Genomic DNA, 22830 nt, shown 5'->3' with positions numbered 1-22830 from the left:
AGATAAGACTTTGGGTGCAGTATCACTTTTGGCCTCAACCCAGGTGTCATGGAATTACCTAGATGATTGTCACATTGATCTAGGCCAAGAACGGGACAGGTTCAAGGGAGGGTAAAGCTAAGGTTACATTGGGATCCACAGAGGGGCTTCCAAATATGACATATTGATGAGAGCACGCCCTCCCTTGCAATTCAAGCTCCACATGTCCACAGCTTTTCTTCTCGGCAGCATAATCCTGTATAATCCAGCAGATGCTTTCACCACAGGGCCACCATTCAAGTCTTTTATGAAGAGAAGATATGGAAATGTTTATCTGACACATTCACATGTAATTTACCTTATCATACTGTTTACACGAACTGTGTAAACAATTAATTGTTTAATAATTGTTTTCTGTCAGCTTTTTGTCAAATGCACGCTGTGTTTTTCTATCATCATTGTCATCATCCCTGTTTCAACCACATGTTTTCAAAGTTCATCAATATATTCTTATCGACTGGTCAATTTCAATGAAAATACTATTGTGTTTAGAAAAGTTTGGAGACAACAAATACCAATGATCCTGTAAGACCCAGTGTTTCATTTACCAGTTACCTTTTGGTGTTTATCCACGAGGGCTATAATTTCTGGAAATGTGTGTTTTGAACTTTGAATGAATATCAAATCATACAAAAGTCTTATTGCTCAAAAGGCTTCATCCAGGGGAATCCCCCCTTCCCATTTCCTTACTTGAGGACTAATTTCCCCACCAATCATCCCTGAAGGTATTTCTGCTCCAAGAAAAGTAAATATATTGTGGTTGTGATTTGTGAGTCACAATACACAATACACAATATTCTTACGATCAAACAAAAAGCCACTGATGGACCAGAAATGAATTGCATTCACCAAAAATGAACTTGTGTAGTCTTTTTTAAAAGCCTGTATCTAAGTTCGTGATACAAGAGACAATAAAACAAAAAGGCCATTTTACATAGGAACATTTACCAAGATCACACAGCTGACTTTTCCCTCTTAAATTGGCTTAAAAAGCATCTGGTTTTTATCTGAACTGAGAACAGACGGACAGCTGAGCTCTGATCACGTTACAGGTGACATATAGTCTCTCTGGGTGGTTATGAGAAAACTTTTATGACCATTCTTGTTTATATTGTTTAAATAAAGAAGTTTTGGTTTGATGATGCTGATAAGAACTTATTTGTATACATCTACGGTTTATCTTCGTTCTCTCTTATTATGGAAAGTGCCTTAGGATAATGATAATGCTGTGTTTGATTTGATTTAAAGATGCATTATGTAATAAATCTAAAGCAACTGGCCATAAAATCCTCCTAATATGTCACAGAGACTCAGGAATAATGTTCATATAACAAACTGAACTCACCACCAACAACAGTACAGCAAAAATATTTTCATTTAAAACATTTTGTTGCAGACTGCAAATCATGTTTATGTTTTAAAATCATGTTTTGGCATGTGGCGCCACCTACCGCCGCATACCAATCATCGCAGTCAGTAGAGTCTCAGCTGCCGAGCAACCACAGGTTGCCAGTTACGCCAGAAAGCGAAACCTAAAAGACCTATGTATTTTGAATTTGAATGTAGTAACCGTTTTTGGCCACATTCTTACATAGGGCACCTTTAAACAGATGCATTTCACAGAATGTACTCCAGCAACCAAAAATGGAAAAGGCTGAAGCCCATGGTGTATTTTGTGTACTCTTATATACAATTAATAAGACATCCTATCAGTATCAGTAAAATGAAAGAGAAAAAATGTTTACATGGATAAGAAAAAAACGTGCATTTCAAACATCTGGAAATAAAATATATAGACAAAACATCAAAATATTAGTAGTTACTTAATAACTAGTCTATATTGCATCATTAACAGTATATGCAAGATAGACAGTGTGTAACCAGAGTGCAGATAACAGATGTGTGAGAGTCCTGTTTTCCTAAACAAACTTAAATACAAACACAACATTTTATTCCATTGTTTTTCTGTAAACGTTCTGTTTGATCAGATCATGTGGATGTTTGACAGTGAAAATTGGAATTGGTCTCAAAGAAACTTGAGTTTTCTGTTCACCCCTCCAATTTCCTGAATGATGGTATGATCCCACCTACCAATGGTCTGCCGCTCTCTCTCCCCACACACACACACAGAAAGAAAGTGGAGAGCAGCATTTTGGAAGTGCGCATGAAACAGGAGGAACCTTCGGGAGACACTAGTGGGCTGTGTGTTTTGGAAACAGTAACCGAGCAAGTTACCGCCGGTTCTTCACTTCATCAAAGAACTCGACTGTTTCCCCTCAGCTGGTGAAGAATACAGCCGCATTTCTTCCCTTAAAATCCGAGGTTTGGAAAAGAAACTTGGAGTTTTGTGTTTTTTTATTCCGAGAAGTTTGCACGTTCCCCCACTCCCACCTTCATCCTCGTGGACATGTAGACTAAGCAAGAATGGTGTGGGGGTAGTTCATATATGGAGCCTTGGCTGCAAGTGGGAGCAGTTTTCGGGAAGGATTAAGGTGGCACACACACAGTTGAAAAACTTTCCGCGAGGCGCGAATAACTGAGCTGGATCTTTACGCACGCTCTGCGCAGACTGATTTGTAAAATCCAAGATGCGCTCGTTGAGAGAATCGTGCGGATGTGAACGCGGAGAAACCCGGAGTGGAGCGCTGAAGTCGGGTATTATGCGTTTACTTGTTCTCCTCCTAGTCGTCCTGTCCTGCCACGGTTGTCCGGACAGATGCCTGTGCTCCTCACAAACTGTAAAATGCCAAAACCAGGACTTGGACGATATCCCGCGTTCTTTACCGACCAATACTAAAATTCTGTTTGTCACGGGGAACAACATATCCCGTCTTACTGTGGACTCTTTTCCAAACAGTCTCGAAATGTTAACCGACCTCTATCTCAGCGGGAATGAGTTGGAGTCTGTGGCAGAAATGGTATTTGACAACTTGCCAAACCTAGTGAGACTGGACCTGAGCAACAACAAATTCCAGAGTTTCAGCGACAGAGCGTTCCCTGATGACAATAAACTTCAGATCCTGAACCTCAGTAAGTCTTTCCACAATAATTCCTCCATAGATGTGGTCCTAAACGTTGTGCAGAGTGGGAAGCTCCTCATGCTGAAAGTCTTGGACCTGTCCAACAACGACTTCCTGATTCTTCCAGAGGACACATTCAGGAGCCTCTCCAACCTGGTCAACCTCAGCCTGCAGAACAGTTCCATCATCTCCATTCAGAACGGGACGCTGAAGGTGCCCCCACTGCGTGACCTTGACCTGAGGGACAACAGTCTTCAGTATCTGCCTCCCTCTGCCCTGGCAGAGTTCGACCTGAAGCCTGGTCTCCGCATCTGGCTGGCGGGGAACCCCTGGCGCTGCGACTGCATCATCGAGGAGATGCTGTTGTGGTTGAAAAATTCCTCTCAGGTCATTGACATGCACAATCTGACTTGCACAGACCCCGAAGCCCTGAGCAGACGACGGCTCGTGCAGGTGGAGCCGTCAAAGCTGAAGTGTTCGGGGGACATGGAGGGCGTGCTGGAGACGTCTTATGTTTTCTTGGGGCTGGTGCTGGCACTGATTGGCCTCATATTCCTGCTGGTGCTCTACCTGAACAGAAAAGGCATCAAGCGTTGGATGTACAACATCCGGGATGCTTGTAGGGACCACATGGAAGGGTACCATTACAGGTATGAGATAAACTCTGACCCACGTTTGGCCAACTTGAGCATCAATTCGGACGTGTAGATCCAGGATGGGACATGGTCTGGGGACCCTGCATTGAGACTTAAAACAACTTAAACTATTAACATTTTGCATGAGCATCTTCCTCTCCTTCCCATTTACCCACCATGATGCTATTCCCATTGTCATGACTCTTAATCTCGCGACCTCCATTCAGCCACGGCTGCATGTCTTCAAGGAAGCTGTGACGTCAACTGCGTTTCCTCCGTGTAACATTTCACGGACAGTGATTCATGGGGGAAGAGTTTCATATAGAGTAATATGTTCTATTTTTACTTTTCCTAAAGGATAAATGGACGGAGTGCGTAGACTTTTAAGCAAAAAAAAAAAAAAAAAAATGTTGCATCCTTCTCATGTTGACTCTGCTGCAGAGAAATACTATGCTACTTGTTTATAAGTTTTGATTATGTGAATTTGTGATTTAAGTATGCCATTCATTTTTGGACGACTATAGTGCACATTGCATAGTTAGTGGATTTAGTCGGTGGATGTGATAGTTCCCCCTTTTTCTGTCAAGATATTCAGTTAAAATAAAATGCGTCTGGATTGATGATATCCATCTCGGCTGAGAGCCTTTAATCTCAAGAGTGACAATTCAAAGGCCTCACACACACGCACGCACACACATAAACATGCACTAATTCCTCAAACACATGACAAACACTAAACCTCACTTCAGCTGTCGGCATGTTAAACAATGTGTGAAACGTCTGCACCTCAGCTGTGCTGCTTACATCCCAAAGTGTCTCCACTGCGACGGCGCGAGTGCCGTTGGAGCGAGTTGCTGCAGGAACCAAGTTAGATTAAGAAGTTGAAAAGCAGCCGGTGCTGTATGAATTTAAATGAGCGTCTACTGTATGTGCAGGTCTGAAAGTGATGATCGTCACCAGCTGTTATCGCTAGTCCAATTTGCTTCCTGCTGAGAATCTGATAAATATCCCAGACTGCACAGGAAATTCACCCCCCACCCCCCAAATAATGTAGTCGTTGTGCAGGCCTGACATGTGCCCAGAGACTTCAGTGAGTCGCTGCAAAAATAAAACAGTTTAGATGGTACATGCTGTTTCCGTGGCACATGCAAATGAAGGCAAACTGAACCCGCGATTCACATGGGGCACACAGAGGTTTTATGGAAATGAGCTTAAGCGTCTTTGCTTTTTTATTTTGCTCAAAAACAAAAAAAAGCGTTCTGTACTATTACTGTTTATAGTTGTCCGTTGTTATTTTTCCTCTTGTCCAGTATGCTATAGATTAATAATTAATAATGAATGTATTCTCTTGAAGACTATAGCATGCACGTTGCCACCTCGCCGTCTAAATTAATGAAAATCCGCACAAAACAAGTGACTGTGACCTCCCCTGGCCGTTTGAAGAACATCCAGAGATACAAATTTCCACTTCCTCGCACACGCGACACGCCTTAACAACTAGTCTCACACAGCCTGTAGCTACTTGTAATTTGTAGTACAACTGCATGGCTCATGCCCAGATTTGTTTCCCAGTTTTTTTTTGTCGTCAGGCCTGCATCTCAGCTGCGACGTGGCCCCCGTCTTCGTATCTGACACTTCTTTGTATTTCAGTATGAAATGTGTGTTCATTTTTTTTTTTTGTCTGCCAGCTGCAGCTGCTGTAATTCTGCCATAATCAGACACATTTCTGGAGGTGTCTGATTATGCCCAGTTTGGCATCAGAAAGGGAAGCGATGTGTAACACTATCTGTTCTGGTCTGATGCTCGGTCTGGTGTTAATGCTCTCCTGACAAACACAGCAGCTGCGCAACTGCCTCTGTGGGCTAAAGCCGTGCTGTCACAACTTCAGTCTTACACTTACCACCTGAAAACCTCCTTTTCTCCAAGGCACGTGTTCCAAAAGGGGAGATGTCTGTAATATTTTTGCACTTTTAATAGGTTTCTTTCCCTAATTGGCTTCAAGGTGTGTTGCGCAAGGTCTTATTATGATGATCACATCTTTCATTTGCACTTTTTCCTCTGGTTAAATTAAGTTGAAGCTAAAAGACTGTTAGTAACAGGCACTTGTCTCCTCAATTTGTAATTGTTGCAGGTTGACTTTTAAAATGGATGGCCTCACTTCACATGCATAATTCCCCAGAAATCTGTCTCCTTACCTCTCCTGTCCCAGGAGGGATATGCAGGTGCAGGCTGCTTACAACCTTATGTTTCCACAGAGACCATCAGTGAATAGTCTTATTCCTCACACACTCGCACACACACACACAGGTTTGCACAGCAATTTTTTTATGGCATCAAAGTAACTTCCAGTTATTTGGACAGCTTAAACAAAGCCTTATCCCTCACCTTCCCATAAGCAGTTAATGCTTAACCTTAACCGTCTTAAAGACATATATTCATATTAATTTTTGCTGGGCCACTCCTCAAGCTGTGCTTGACAGAGCCAGTGTAATTACAGTGAAGGGGCGAAAACTGGGAAAGAGTGAAAAGTGGAAGAGGGGGGAAAAAAACAAAACAGATGAGTGAAGAGACTGTTCTACGCTCTCAAAGCACCACCACACCTTCTCTGGCTCACTCAGTGGCTCCTTTGTGCTTGTTAACACTAGTCTCCAAACAGCTCTGACGTCTAAATAGCCAGCCTTTGACTTATGGCATCAGCCGAGGTCCAGTGAGGCAGCGGCGTGTCTCTGTGCTCAGCTCCCTGGACCCTCTCTTTTCTGTATTAAAGCCCTCACCTAAAGCTCATTGCCACCACATGAGAACGACATATTTGTCCTTGCTACTAAACAGAGACTTTATTGCAGCTATACTGGGAGCTCTGGGAATCGGACAGTCGACAGAGTTTGTTGTACTCCTTTGTTCTATCTTTCCCTCCGAGACTAGATCTAGGAGAACGTACAGAACGGGAATATTGTTTTTTATTCTATAGACTCCCTTCACTATAGGCTCTTATCCTCACCAGAAGGTAAATAATAAAAACAATCTTTGTGTGCATTGTTTATTGTTCATTAGGATCCCTCAGCTACTCCTCCTGGAGTCCACACAAATCATAAAGGCAAGTTAAAACAAAACAAAAAAGGCCATGACATTGAAATTGACTAATAAGAAAACTAAAATTAGGGGGTGGTAAAAAAAAAATTCAAAAATTCTTTCTCTCAACTATTTTTTCTTATTGATGCTTGTTTTGTTTTAAATCAGTGATCTTGAAACTCTAAGAAGTGAGTTGTGATTTATTTATGAAATGTATTTGACAGATTATGCACGATTTGGCTTTTTTTATGTAGGTTTAAAGGGGTAAGTTGAGACTTTTACGAGTCTAGCTTCATTTTAACTGGAAGAGATTTTGCTCACTAATGTTATCTCTGCTGCTTTACTTTAACTGATAGGTGTGTGTGTGCAAATAAGACACCTTTTAACGACTATTAAATGATTCATTGCAGTGCAAGGGACATGAGGGAAAAAATATTTTAAAATTCCACCAAATTCAATATGAGTTTTCAGCAGTCTGAGTTACACAAACCAGGTGGTTATGTTCTAAAATTACACTCGTAATATTTGTCACACTGCTTGCAGAATGTGTGGGAAAAACACAAATGGTTAGTATGGCATTAACAGCTGAGCCTTCAATCAGATAGATAATACCATGCCTATCAAGATGCAGCCAATAAATAATTATAACTTGATAAAATGATAAAAGCAAAGAACTGCTGAACAATCAATCAAAGGATGCCAAATAAAGAATATTATAATTTTTTAAATTATTTAAATCAAACAGAGATTACAAGAATTGCATTGTCTAAAAACAAAATAACAAAAAAAGAATGGTTTTGATTGCACCTGGGAGACTTTTTATTGTAGCCTTTAAAGCTGAGCATACACTCTTAGGTAAAGCTCCACCTTCAGGATAGACTGAAGAAAATAGAGCTGAAATGATTTAATCGATGAATCGGTTTGAAGCTTTTTTCATGATTAAAACAAGATTTCTGATTGTTTTAGCTTCTTAAATGTGAATATTTTCTTAGTCTTTGCTCCACATAACAAAGAAATCATTAAAACTGAATCATTTTGGTTTGTGGACAAAACAAGACATTCAAGAACATCATCATTTCCAGGTTTGACAAACACTGATCAATGTTTTTTTAACATTTTTTGGACCAAACAATTCATCGAGAAAATATCGACAGATTAATCGATTACGAAAATAATCGTTAGTTGCAGCTCTAGAAGAAAGAAAAGTCTTGACTCGTGCTGTGGTTAGATGAGACCACTCCAATAAAGACACAGACAAGATGGAGATGCTTCCTCTGACACCGAGACCTGACTACCAGGACACCGCCGGCTCGGCCTCAACTTTGGAATGGAATTTTCCACAGAGTAAGGTCTTGTGTGTCTCTTGCTTTGGCATAAGCGGGACATCAAAAGGCTGTACCCCCAGTGCACTACACACACACACACACACTGCTCCCTGCTCAACAACCGTGTTTGTAGATTTTTCATTTAATATTCTGCTGCACTTTCCTGGTGCTGAGAGACACAGACTGGCAGGTTATCAGACTGCCAGAGTGCCGTAATTACATTCATCACACTGTACTGGTCTGCTGCTCTACAAACACCTGGCAAGCTGCCCCAGCCACTGACCTTTCTCTTAGAAAGAGAATCAGGCTATGTAAATGGCAGTCTTAAGGGCCGGTGCTTCATAGACCGTGCCATCATTTCTGCTGATCTCTAGGATACAGTGGCTATGTCAGCTTTTTATCTGTATACGCCGTATTCATTTGTCATCACCACCTCAACCACCGACGCAGCAACGTCTCTCCGCGCGAGATGCCTCGTCCTCTCTAATGTGGATTTATGATGCCGAACATGAGCGCGTCGTCGGAGCTCACCTCCTGTTGAGCCGCGTTGGACTTAATGAACAGGCATCCTTATCTGCAACGAAGACAGATCTGAGCTGACAGCACCGCTGCCGCTCTTCTGAGTGAGCGCGGTCATGCAGAATCTGCCACATGTGCTCGTGGGACAGATACTGAGCGAGCGTGGGGATGAAGAGGCAAAAACACAGCCAAGAAGACACACGAAATCTGCCAGTTTTGCTCAAAGTAATAAACACAAAGGAAGTCGGCATGATACATGATACAGAACGACCTTTGCGTGTCCAGGGTCGTCTGAGGTTACTTGTTTGTTTTTAACGGAATGTTGATGTACTGCTTGGAAGTTGAGGGTGTAAAAATGTTAATAATATACGGACCTTTCCTGAGCGACCTTTACGGAATAGATTTAATGATTCGAAAAAAAATACGTCATTTGTCATTTGCATAAAATTTCCCTCCAAAAAATCCCAGACGTTTAACGGATTTCATGATATTCGGCACATCACGTGCCCTTGTACATACTAAAGCTGGACTCAACATGGATCTTTTCAAGTCTGGTTTTTCTAGTAGTAAAACGCACAAATCCCTCATGAAAAAAACAGGATGCAATTTTATATGTAAAATAACTTCTGAACATGGATAAAATGTGCTTTTTGTCATGCTAAATATAACCCACATTATCTGAATCCAAAGGTCAGACCTGGGTGCAGCTTTAGGCATGATTTGCTGCAAATGCTTCAACTGGACCACCAGAGCTACGTCCCAAAAAAAAATAAAATAAAATAACAACTAGAAAAGCACTCGGAGAGCACAGACCGCCGCCAAGGCAGCACAGTGCCTACAAAATGCACACTGCCGGCACTCCTGGGTCAGACAGCAGAGTGTTGTAACCAGTGATAGCATCTACAGATCACGAACATTTCATCCTGGAGTTATGTTGCTAACAGACAGACAGACAAACTCCAGCGAAAACATATACCTCCTTGGCGGAGGTCAATTAAGTGTTCTATATTTTTCATTATTATTGATTCTATAGCTATATCTATTCTATATTTACTTTTAGATACATAGAGTATAAAACTGCATGCTGCATCGAATGAGACCATAAGGTCACTGCTTTTTTTTTTTGCGTATTACTAGAACTTGGGCGTTTAGATTCTTCCGAATGTTTCAGTTTCCAGTGTTGTATCAGAAATGGAGGACAAAGATTCTGTTTCCGTGGGCGATGAAGGAGAGGATTTAGCAGCCGAGGAAGTGGAGGAAAAAGATGTGTACGATTCATGAACTGTTGGTCACACTTTACTATGAATGTAGATGGCAGGGTGAACGCATGAGTAAACAAGTAAATGGATGTGAATGGGTGAAAGGCAACAGAGCTGATGCAAAGCAGTTTTGACTTCTCATCAAGGCTGGAAAAGAGCGATCCCAATACAGACCATTTACCATTACAGTCTCATACCGTTCCCCAGTAATGACACATGTCGATTTAGTGATCTTGATGGACCCTCGCTTTCGGATTGTCTACACTAGAGACCTGAATCCCGGAGGTTTTCATGTCTTACAAGCCAGTCTTTGCTCGTACACAGCAGATGCTTAATGTTACCTCTGAGCACACACACACACAACAGCTAACAACCAATCGACCGCACGTGTGTCGAGATTTGTATTGATTTCTCAGCTGATCAATGAGCCGGTCCCAGAAGGAAGTGCAGTGATTCCCCTTCAAATACCTTTTCTTGGAGCTCACACTTGAAAACCCAGCAAGGCCTGTAAACACGGGAGACGAGGACTGGCTTTCAGTGGCATTTAAAAAACCGGGAGAAAAGGACATCTGAATTCTGGGATGAGCCCCGGAGCTCACTTTGTCTGTGCTCTTCCACAAAAAGCGAGAATGGTTTTACAGCGGCTTTCACTCTCCGAACAATGCGGCGCTACATCACAATGATATGTGGTGTTTGTGTGGAAGAGAAAGGGAAAACTGCCAAGTTGTTAGAGTAACTGCTTCTCTGCTTCACCTTCAACCCTGAGCTCATGGAAACATGTCACTCCTCTGGCATCTTCGTGTTTACACTGGGTCAAAATTACATCCACACAGCGCTGAGTCGACCAACGCGTCGCACAGTTGCCATTTTGGCTCAAATCCCACCGCTCGAGCGCCGATTATTTAAACACTTAATTATTCAGGCTGTGAATACAGGCGTTCCATCAGGTGCAGCGCCACAATCATAACAAGTGACGGGTGTATTATCAACACGTGTTTTAAAGAGATGTAAATACAAGACTATGTGTGTTTATATTGTATTACTTCCACCATTTCTGGTCTGACTTAATTTATGATCAAAATGCATATGTGCCATATTTGACATTTCGTATTTACAATAAATTACATAGGCTGTTGATATCTTTTATCCCTCTTGTATCAACTGTGAAATGTTAATTAGAGATTGTCATGTGTACTAGTGTGAAGATTAAAATGGACGTGAGAGTTTTCTGGTTTAATATTGGATTATTTCCTTGTCTTTTCTTTTGTTGTTATAAGAGATTCCAAGCTCATTGTTATATTATTGTTATATCTGACCCAGTAAATCACACTAAGAGGTCCACTTAGAAAGCACAGTGCAGATCCATCACAAGATCGTCATGAGCAGATGGAGATTCCCCCCCGTTGTCACTGAACAGTATACTGTTCATATTTCACTCTTGGCTTAAAAACATAAGTTCAAAATTAACACTTGACCTTCGAAGAACAGTTTCAACAGAGGGTCCCTTTAGAACAACACAGTGCTTTTGATCGTATCTCACAATCACACTTCCGTCAAGCTCCTGTTAACAAATAGAAACTAAATTCAGGAGGCCGCTGCTATAATCTAAGAAATATTCCAGTCCATATCTTCCTCATAAAACCATGACTTGTAATCTGTTGTTAATTGTTGTGACAACTATGATTCTTTAAAGTTGTTGATAGCCAAGCTGGACGCACAGTTAACCACCTCCAGGCTGTGGCGTTATTTTTAGACACAGTATGTAAGCATATAACTGTCAAGAAGTAAATAAACCAATTCCCCAAACTGTTCCTTTAATGTCAGTGTTTATGATACTGTCTTAATCATCTCCCTTTAAGGAAGACATCAGGGCTTAATGTGCTAAAAATAAAACGTATGCAGCAAAGAAACGTGCGCCGTGAAAAGGGCACAGCACTGAGGTAGATTTTTGGTTTCAGTAAATCCCCAAAAAAGACATTTTACACACCATGTTCACAGACAGCATACATAGAGCTTATATCCATGGCGACGCATATTTACAACAGCGACTGCAGTCCTCTTTGTTGATGTTTTGTGTGGTCACACAGTCAGCAGGGAACTGTATTAAACTCTTGGTTATACGATGTAGACGGACGGAAGGTGTCGCGATGAGTAATGACCTCGGCAGCGCGGCAGCAAGGCGACACTGCTTTACAAGGTCGTTTGGTGCCTCCATTTAAAAAAAAACAACAAAAAAACAAAAAAAAAACATATACTTTACATTCATCCAAATTAGAAAACTCAGCAGGCCTCGTAGAAACAGCATAACAAGGTCCACACAGAATACAAAACCTATCCACTTTCCATTAATCTGTTCGTACAAAAGAGGTGCTAAAGTGGACACAGGGGTACAGCTGTAACCGGAGGAATTTGTTCCGTTGCCTAAAATGATACTGTTTTTCATAAATCCCCACACACGGCAGAGCGGGTCAACTGACCCCCTCATTCCTTTGCGTGCATCCCTTCCTCGCTTTATGACTATTTCACGGCAGATCTCACATATTATTTAGTCTGGATTATGCTCTCCGAGGGGATGTTCCCGTGAAAGCACGGAAACAATAAAATCCTGCCTTGTTACGGAGCCGCGGCTGATGAGACGTAGTATGAAGACCACCTCTCTTTGGACTTGTTAGAAAAAATGATTTTAAACCTCCTTGCTACCAGCTGCAACAGTTTTATATAACAATATTCTACTATACATTTTACACCTTTGAGTTTCAATATCATAGATTCCGATAATTCACAACTGCTATGATTCTAAGGTTTCTATTCAATTACTTTCTCTTTCGATGCTGTTGTTTGTTGCGTTTACTCTTCTTCCTCTAATACAAACAGGAGCAAGTCAGAAATCCATTCATCCATCCATCCGTCTTCTACCGCTTTAAGCTCCACATGAGGGCCGCTGTGCCATCCATCCAATTAGCCTAATCCCCAAATCTGCATGTTTTTGGACTGTGGGATGCACAAATGACAATTCCGATCACTCGCTGACCTCAGTGAACGTGGAAATACATTGGCGTGTGTCTCCAGTTACAATCTCAGACCCCCCCCAGTTGTCAAGTGTGTCGTTCTGCCCTTTTGCACTCCATCTTGTCATTTTCTATTCTCTGTATGAAATGAGTTGAGCTGCCATGCCAGCAAAGTAGTCTGGCAGCAGCAGCGCTGGAGAATAATGAAATAGGCTTCAGATACAGGCTCAGACAGACAGCCCCCTCCACAAATGAAATGCAATATTCTTAAAGTGCTGTGTAACATGAGCTTCATAAGTAGGTATCGGATAGTACTTCACGATACCTCTATTACATCCACAAGCCAACACTTTGGGCAATTATGATCTCTCCGGTTACTGTGCATGAGCCAATCCGAGATGAGAGGGATAAAAACTCAATTAGCCTTTGTTGCCCACTCCACATACAGGCTTACATATTCCGTACTTTCTATATTAGATTAAACACAAGGGTAAAAACTTTTCCCACTGGATTATATTCTCTACCTTTGTAGATGAAAGTGTGATTTCTCATGGTTAAAAACCACATTTCTGCAAGTCACCGATGTGTGCAAAAACCTGAGAGAGTTTAAGACGGATTAACGTATCACGCTCTCTGTGCAAATTCCCTTAACAATGTGAGGATAAACATGAACAGAAAAACCTGATCAGACAACTGGCCCTTGGTTTATGAGTGGGCAGCCAAATATAGGCATCAGCTCACAGACCAAAGGTATGTTGAGGAGTCTCTGCACGGATGAATTCACTGTGGAATTTCTCCTGACACGTTTCCTCTTTTCTTTTTTTTTTGCCTCAGAGGCACTCTCTGTCAAATAATCATTCATTTGAGATGAATCCTCATAAATCAGAAATATTTGAATTACAGCCCTCATAGAAAAAAAAAAAGAAGAGTTCTGGAATGATATCTGTGGGGCATTGTTCCTCCACATGTCGCTCTGATTTGACGGCAAACACGCTGATGAAAGGCAAACCAGCTGTGTTAATGTTAGCCTCGACTCCAGCCAGGTCTCTTTCGGGTTTTGCTGTGTGACCCTCTCGACCCACATTCGTCTGATAAACATCTCTCGGCCGCCTCAAGACCGACTTTGCTTTCAAGCCTTTGCATTTGCATGCAATGAATGTGCTGCAATCACACGCTTGATTACTGGTTTGTTCTCAAACCTGTAGGCTAGTGAGATATAAAAGTGTCACTGTTACTTCAATTTAAACAATAGAAATGTAACAAAACCAAAGTAGCCTTTAAGCCTTAAAGAGGACATATTATACCCTATTTCTCCAAGTTAACCTAGTTCTCTGGTGTCTTAATGAACATGTTTGTGACATGCTTTGGTCAAAATACCATAAGGATGAAGCACCACAGCAGTTCAATCACCCTGCCAAAACAGCCATGTTCAGAATGCTCTGTTTAGTAGTATCTCTTTAGGTCCACCTTAAAAAAAACGAAACTTAAGGGACAGCCACAGAGGCAATTGGGAGCTAACAGCAGTTAGCATTTGGAAAAGTGATCATTTGCAGGCTCTAGCAGGCACATTGCTGTCATATATAACATGTATCCACTGGACAGATAAATCCTCTGAGGCTGGAAGTTTGTGTAGAACTCTGTGCTGCACTGTGGAGCCAAGAATAGAACTTTTCGCGGATTGCTGGTTTTTTCGTATACCGTTGCCCTCGCCAGCACTCTCGCGTGTTTTACGGACAAAGGAGAGCTCCGCGAGACAACAATTCCAGGAATTTAGCGCATTGTGACGTCCCAATGAGCTCAGAAGTCAACATCGTGTGTTTCATCTCCTGTACTTAGACTGAGGAGAACCACAAAAACATGAGTCATCTTTTTCCACATTTTGCAGACTGATAGGACCTCCAGAGTCCCAAATATAAGGATTTAAATGATTAAAAAGTTGATTTTTCATAATATGTCCCCTTTAATGCCTTCCTCTTGTTACTTCAAGCCTGACCAGAACAAGAATCCAGCAAGTAAAACTACACTAATTAGTATAACTGTGCATTGATAAAAAAAATATGACAATATTTTTCTAAATATGGAAATATGGAAACCATGGAAATATGGTTTCTATATCTGGACTTCAATACATCCTTAATAACTGCTCTCACATTTATTCCATGCAGTATCAACTTGAAATTGTCCTGTCACTAGCTCTTCTCCACATACATTAATGCAGTAAATAAGTGTCTGATAACGCAACAACCTTCCTCTGCTCCTTTAGGGAATGAGCGCTATCTCTGGTTGTAACTTCCTGCACTAACTTCTCAAGACTGAGATTATGAGATTAACCTCCTCGGATATTGAAAGACGACGCTGTTTTCCCGATATTCGATACCACAAAAGTACTAAAGTGTGATACCAGGTGCTGGCTGTGCATTTAGACTGTTATTCAGATTGATCCCAAACTCCTAAGCATCCAAGCAAGGATGGTAGGAACAAGCATGTCCTACCTCACTGAGATGGTTACAGATTATACTCTCAAAACCTCCCTGCAAAGTTTTACTCCCTAGGTCAGGGGTGTCAAACTCAAATACAGAGTGTGCCAAAATGTAAAACTGAACAAAGCCGTGGGCCAAGGTTGAACAAATTAACCTTTTAATAGGGACCCAAACAAGTTTTGCATTGAATATTGAACAAGCAAGGCTTATATAACTTTAAAGTGACATGCAAAATCGAGTTTCAAATAATAATAATAATAATTAAAAAATATCAATGGCATATCAAATAAAATTTAAATAAAAATTGAATGCACCCTAAATACAGGATAAGTGGTAGATAATGGATGGATAAAAATTGAATGCCTCTTTTCTATTTGCAGCCTTCTGAGGTAAATATCAAAATAAACTTTTTCCACAGGCTAATAATAAATTTGAAAATAAAATAACAATAATGAATGAATCAAACATTCAAGCCTTGAAGTAGCAAGAGAAAATGCATGAATAAAACGTTAATTATTAACTTTTTCCTCAAGCTAATAAATTTGAAAATAAAATAACAATGAATACAAAACAACAGCAGAGCATTATGGGATTTGTAGTATTAGCGGTGAATGCGGTGTTACAGCGGCGGTGCTGCTGTATAATACCGGCGGGCCAGCTCTAATGTTAATTTGATATTGCCTCAAGGGCCAAATGAAATTACACGGCGGGCCAAATTTGGCCCGCGGGCCAGAGTTTGACACCCATGCCCTAGGTGTTAAAATGTGTACACGTGAACAATACATTGATGCGTTTCAATACCCCAGAATGCAACATTTATATTTATATCAGGAGCTGTGTCAGCTCTACAAAGGCCTCCATTTTGGACCACCACATTTTACAATAGTGGTGCAGTGGTTAGCACGCAACCCTTTTTACAACCCGGACGGAACCACTTTTCCTCCAGGTTCTTTGGTTCCTCCCACGATCCAAAAACAAATAGATTTTTGGGATTAGGCAAATTGGACACTCAGCTGGGATTGGCTCCAGGGACCTTCATGTGGAAGACAAAGCAGTAGAAGATAAATGAATGAATGAATGAATGAATGAATGATGATGCTTATTGAAACTTGAAGGGCGAGATGCAACATTGCAACTTCCCCCATAAAACGCTGATCACCTCACTTATCCTTGATGAACTACATCGCACTACTAATGAAGACTCACGTTAATAAATGGGGGTGTTCAGGTTGTGGGGGTATTTTTCACAATCGTCTGTTTGCTGTTCTGTAAATGTGCATATTATTATCAATATGTGCTGTAAACCAGCTGGGATTGTCTTCAGCTTCCCCTGCATCCCTCAAGAGGATGAGCAGTAGATAATAAGAGGATGGATTAATAAGCAAATGTACTGTAGAGTATACTCTGTATGTGCTATTTTATATACAGAGATTGAAAAAAAAAAAAAAAGCAAAAACAATCGTGTTGCTACGAAACTGATAAACGTGTTAACAGCGTCTCACTCTGCACCCAGTCGTGTGTCTTTACTCCATCAAACACTTTTAAGATTCAGAACATCGCTGCGGTGACAGAATTAATGTCAGCAGCCAAAGTTAATTAAGTAAAAACGATTAATTGTGGGGTGGACGGGGGGGTGTTGATAACACCACTGTCATTAAAGGTGACACGAGGAAATAAAATGTGCCATGATGAAATATGACACTATAAAATAAAACAGAGGGATGATACACTGCAAATGCGTGATTGGTAAAAAATGTTGTTGTAAAATTAAAACTGGGGTGTTTTTTTTTTTTGAACTCCCATAAAAGTCAGTTATTTAAATAAAATGATGAAATTTCTCGTACAAAGCTGCAGTTCATCTTTTTATGATTTATGACCTTCTGCTGAGAGAACAGCACCAACTCAAACCTCAATATATGCTTTAATGTTGGTGGACCAATGATAATGATCCATGTTACGATTTAATGGGTTGAAATGGTACATTGTGAGCTTTTGAAAAACAGTATAACTTAAAGGGGAGATATTATACCCTATTTCTCGCGGACTTACGGTTTTCGGATAACGTTGCCCTCGCCAGCACTCTCGCGTGTTTTACGGACAAAGCGGAGCTCTGGGCGAAACAAGAATTCCAGGAATTTAGCGCATTTTGACGTCCCAATGAGATGCCGAAGTCAACATCGTGTGTTTTATCTCTTGTACTTAGACTGAGGAGGACCACAAAAACATGAGTGAGTCGTCTTTTTCACACTTTGGTGACTGATAGAGTCCCAAATATAAGAATTTAAATGATTAAAAGTTGATTTTGCATCATATCCCATTAAGGTTTATATGTAATTTATACAATTATTTTAGACAGTATCGTAGAAAACTACAAACAAGAACAAAACAGGAGTACAACCAAATATATAAATTCTGAATTAAGAAAAGGACACTAGTTTTTTACTTTAGTGTTGAAAAAATAATAGCATTAATAGCAAATATAAAACACCCTTTCCAACAGTGCTTTCTGCATTGTTTACCCTGTGAAATAAAAGTTCCTTTGTATTATTTTTCTTTTACAGTGAATGTCTTACCCTCCAGGTAACACCAGGTACGCTCCAGCTTTAATTAGTGAGGGAGTGAGCGGGGAGGTGTGTGTATCAGAACATGTGAGCGGTTGCACAAAGTCAAGCAGACAGCTGCTGTGGAGAAATGAAACGCTTCCTCCTCGGTTTGTGCCCATTAGCAGAGTTTTCAAACAGCCTTCTCTCATCATCAGTGATCCTGAACAAGGTTGGCAGGGTTGCAGGCAATAATGCTGTGCTACACTGATGTTACAAAGAGCAGCGTAAAATGTTAATGACAACTCATGGGTTGTGCATGCACACTTACTGTAATCACATCATCGTCCCTACTGGCCTGTTAGTCACCCTCCCTGAGTAAGAGCTGCAGATTTTTTTTTTTTTTTTTTTTTTTTACAACAAGCGTCGAGGCGGTTCAGAAACAGCTTCTTATGAGCGCCACAACCTCGTCACACACACAGTGTGCAATGAGCAGCACGAGCCGAGTCTTCGGCGCCTGCGAGCGCTCCTCCACAGCAACTTTGTAGTGCGATGATGGATCTGTTCAAGTTATAAAGGAGCGATTGGATAACAAGCGGAGGCAAGGGAAGATCAAAGACTGAGAGGCTGCTGTAATAACATCCACTGCTTGAGACGCTGACAGCACTGAGAGGCATCATTTAGTGGTATGAAAACAACAGAGGGCTCACACACAAAAGCTACACTATACGCTTAATTACAGCCTGCTCCTCACAAATGTTTCCTGGTATTAAACTCCAACACAGCCGATGATGCGTCCTCTTTCAGCTTCACCCTTTTATGGGTCACCACGATGGATCATCTGCCTCCGTCTCTTGCGTCCTCTTATGTTGCACAAACTGTCCTTCACAACATCCACGAGTCGTCTCTGTGGCCTTCATCGTTTGACCTGAGCACACTCTTCATCTCGAGCTCTACCAACATCAGCTCCACCTCCTGTCTATTCTACATTATACATTATGAATAAGTATAAGATTTCCTAAATGAATGCGTATATCTGGGAGGCGGACAGTATACTCCTTCTCTGTAGATAAAGTTAAACTTAAAACCTTCCTTTTTTTGATAAATCTTATAGTAAGAGCTGGCTCACGGAAACCTGAGCCATCGTATAGTTATGCTGCTATAGACCTAGACTGCTGGGGGGAACTCTGTGGTGCACTCACACTCACTCGCTCACACTCAAGGTATGAATATGACTTAATTACATGCCATTAACCTTGTTCTTTCACTCCCGGGTCTGTGTCTTTCCTTCCTGTCCTCTCTCTCTCATTCTCTATCTGTCCTCATGGCTCTAAATCCAGTTTCAATTATCATTATTATCATTAGCAGCAGCAGTAGTATGGCCACCTATGCTGCTGCGCGTTAAAATGACATTGTAGTACGATAGAAATGTCATAACTGATTCAGAACTGTCCTCTCTAAACCTAACATGATTTAACTGTTACCCCTGAATTTTCCTTTCACCCCAACAGGCCGAGGCAGATCTTTGAGTCTGGTTCTTTGTCATTTCTCTATAACATTGTAAATGTTTCTGCCTTATACCATGTACCTTGAACTTTGTTTTGTGATTTTGGCGCTATTACAAATAAAAATTGAATTGAAAAATGAAATTCGATAACTTCAAAAAGTGATCTCAAGACTAGTCTTGGGTTTACAACACTAACTAACTCTTTTATTCAGTGCAGCTTTTTCACTTGAGTTTGCACTCAATGTGCAAATGTGACCAAAGGCACTTTTCTTCCATTTTACACACATAATAAGTGAGTGGCTGTGTATTTGGATTCTGAGCACTGCCAAAACCCCTGTACTCAATACAGTGTGTGAAAACTGTGTGTTTACAGGTGGAGCAGTCATTTTCCCATAGACTTCCATTCAAACTGAGTCCTTTTTGCAACCACTGGAGTCTCCCCCGGTGGTTTAACTGCTACTTGCTTCACTTCCTCCTCCACCTTGAACCAGAAGACCACGTCCAATTCTTATACACAGAGTTATTTCTCCTCCTCTCGTAGACAGAATACAGAGCAGCCCACAACTATAAAGTGATTTGGACATTACTGCCTCTTTTAAATAGGTTTTGTTAAAAATGAGATTTAAGAAAACACATTAAAAACTTCTCATCAGAGTCAGAAAAAAGAATTAGATATTTTACTGCGTTATTTCCTTGTGAAATGAGTCTGTGTTTCTACTTCACATCAGCGGGTGTCAGAACACATTTCTTCCACTTTATGAGTATTGCTTTCTTTTTTCTTTTTTGGTTAATGTGTTAAAATGATCATTTTATGCAAACATATGCAAATGCCCCAATATGGTAATTATAAAAATGCCACTGCTAAAAACCTCCTTGTTAACGCCTCTAGATAATAACAATAATAATGTGTACTGCAATTAAAGCAGGGAAAAAAACAAAACCCTCTCCATATTTTCTTTGCAAAAATGACTTTTAAACACTGCATATCACGGCCATGATTCATTCTCCAATTACAGCGTTGTGTAGTGCAGGACAGGGCAACCGAACTAGCCTTGGGCAAATTGAAGTGAATCATTTCTTAACTTTGTTACTGCAGCTATTAAAGTCAGTGCAGCACCAGAGCCACAGCCCGAGGCTACGCGAGGACGGGCTCTGTTTCAGATGAGAAGCGGGGGAAACGGGCGCATTCAACGTTTACATTTTTAACATCCGACTCGCACAACTTTGTTTGTAGACTTTGTCGAACTGTACAAAAACAATACAGTAAGACATGCCCTGTGCACAAGTTGTGACAGGAAATAGTTTATTTTTTCAGTGATTGAGGGATTATTTTTTTTGAAGGAGGTGAAAAGAGAAGCAATGATCTGAGAAATAGCCCAGAGAAACGTTGGGGTGTTTGGTATCACAACAAGAATATTTTCCTTACGATGATGGTTGGAATATTTCGCTGTTCAAGCATGGACACAGTGTCAGTTGAAAGAAATTGCAGACACGCTTTTTTCCCCAATTACCCCTTCTAGTCAGTAATTCATTAGTTTCAGTTTTATTAGCTGAGGTTTTTATTAAAGGTCCCATATTATATCCTTCTATACATTTCTTGGTGGATCAATGATAATGATCCATGTTACAATTTAATGGGTTGAAATTATAAATTTTGCAGAATAACTTAAAGGGGTCATATTATACCCTATTTCTCCAAGTTAAACTAGTTCCCTGGTGTCCTAATGAACATGTCTGTGACATGCTTTGGTCAAAATACCATAAGGATGAAGCACCACAGCAGTTCAATCACCCTGCCAAAACAGCCCTGTTCAGAACGCTCTGTTTAGTAGTATCTCTTTAGGTCCACCTTAAAAAAAAACGATACTTAAGGGACAGGAAATGGCATCAGCCACAGAGGCTACTGGGAGCTAACAGCACTTAGCATTTGGAAAAGTGATCATTTGCAGGCTCTAACAGGCACATTGCCGTCATATATAACATGTATCCACTGGACAGATAAATCGTCTGAGGCTGGAAGTTTGTGTAGGACTCTGTGCTGCACTGTGGAGCCAAGGATAGAACTTTTCGTGGACTTCTGGTTTTCGGATGCCTTTGCCCTCGCCAACACTCTCGCGTGTTTGACGGACAAAGCGGAGCTCCGTGAGATAACAATTCCAGGATTTTAGCGTCTTGTGATGTCCCAATGAGGGCCTCCAGAGTCCCAAATATAAGTATTAAAATGATTAAAAAGTTGATTTTGAATAATGTGGGACCTTTAAATCCATCATTTATATTTCTCTCGTCCACCCTTTACAACTGACAGAGAAAATTCACATATAGAAAAATACACTCCCTGAGCTGCAGCAGAAATGAATGAGGAATTTTGACAAGAAAGCTGATGAGTTGACTGTACATCTTCTGTACATCTATAACATCTGTCTCCTCTGTTGGATAGAGAGGGTCTTTTCCCCTTAGTCTCAGCTCTAAATTCTTCACTGATTTAAGGCTTCTGTCAAGCACAAGAAGCCACCTATACGAGACCTGCGTGCAGACTTTTAGAATTTGAAAGTAGTTCCAAGACAAAATAAATAAATCTCACGACTCCAATCGTTAATGCCACAGACACTCATGTGCGCAGTCCCGGAGCCATTGAGAAAACTGGACTCGCTCTCGCCGCCATGAATCCCATCTAAAGATAGATCCATGGAAATATATTGGAACAGACAAAAGGCTTGTCTTTGGCAAGAGGCAACGGGAACACAGAAACAATGTTCACTGTCCTCGTTGGCCAGTGGGAATATGTCTCTACCTATTATTCATTTTGGTTTTAGGTTGCTACCTTTCTTGGGTTTATCGTGGGAAAGATGTGCTGCTGCAGGCTTCTGGAGGTCAGGTTCTGACTCTTTATCTTGAAGCTACAATGTGGAGCATGTCACATCCATATTTGACCTTTCATGGCCCACAAGACATTTGTGGGCCCTTCAGGAGAGCCACTCATCTCCCCTTGAGGAAAACTTGTGTTACCAACTTCACTCTCCAGCCATCGTCAGGTCAGAGAAATGACAATTTGTCCAGTTTTTAGATTTATGATTAAATGTTGTATCAGCCTTAGCTGATGTCAACCAGCTAATATGCTTAAGAATGTAGTCATTATATAGATTAGTGCAGTTTACTCAAGTACCACTTGAGTAAATATAGAGATCTCGAAGTAACGCCGTTTCACTTTCTACGCACTGCGGTCAAATTTCCTGCGCTACCACCCAAGTACCACCAGAGGAAGCTTGCCTACCGCCGCTGGTACACGCGCCACAGTTTGAGAACCACGGGTTCAGTGTGTTAGCGTTATCATTTAAATCGGTACTCGACAGAGCCACTAGCACGGCTGTAGGCTCTCGCAGTGTGTTCAGACATTTTTGCACACAAGTCAACAGAAAGATGGCAGATATT

The 22830-nt window shown here is 41.0% G+C and overlaps 1 protein-coding gene across 1 annotated transcript; it reads left to right on the top strand.

The window, feature by feature from the left end:
- Positions 1–2486: 2486 nt before the first annotated feature.
- tpbg (trophoblast glycoprotein) lies at positions 2487–4260 on the top strand. Its single transcript, XM_083886821.1, has one exon. The coding sequence runs from the start codon at positions 2628–2630 to the stop codon at positions 3765–3767; it is 1140 nt and encodes a 379-aa protein (XP_083742947.1). The 5' UTR covers positions 2487–2627; the 3' UTR covers positions 3768–4260.
- Positions 4261–22830: the final 18570 nt, after the last annotated feature.

The sequence above is a fragment of the Microchirus variegatus genome, assembly GCF_963457635.1.
Source record: "Microchirus variegatus genome assembly, chromosome: 1".
Taxonomy (NCBI): Eukaryota; Metazoa; Chordata; class Actinopteri; order Pleuronectiformes; family Soleidae; genus Microchirus; species Microchirus variegatus.
The sequence above is the reverse complement of the archived record's forward strand: the minus strand, read 5'-3'. Positions and strand labels throughout refer to the sequence as shown.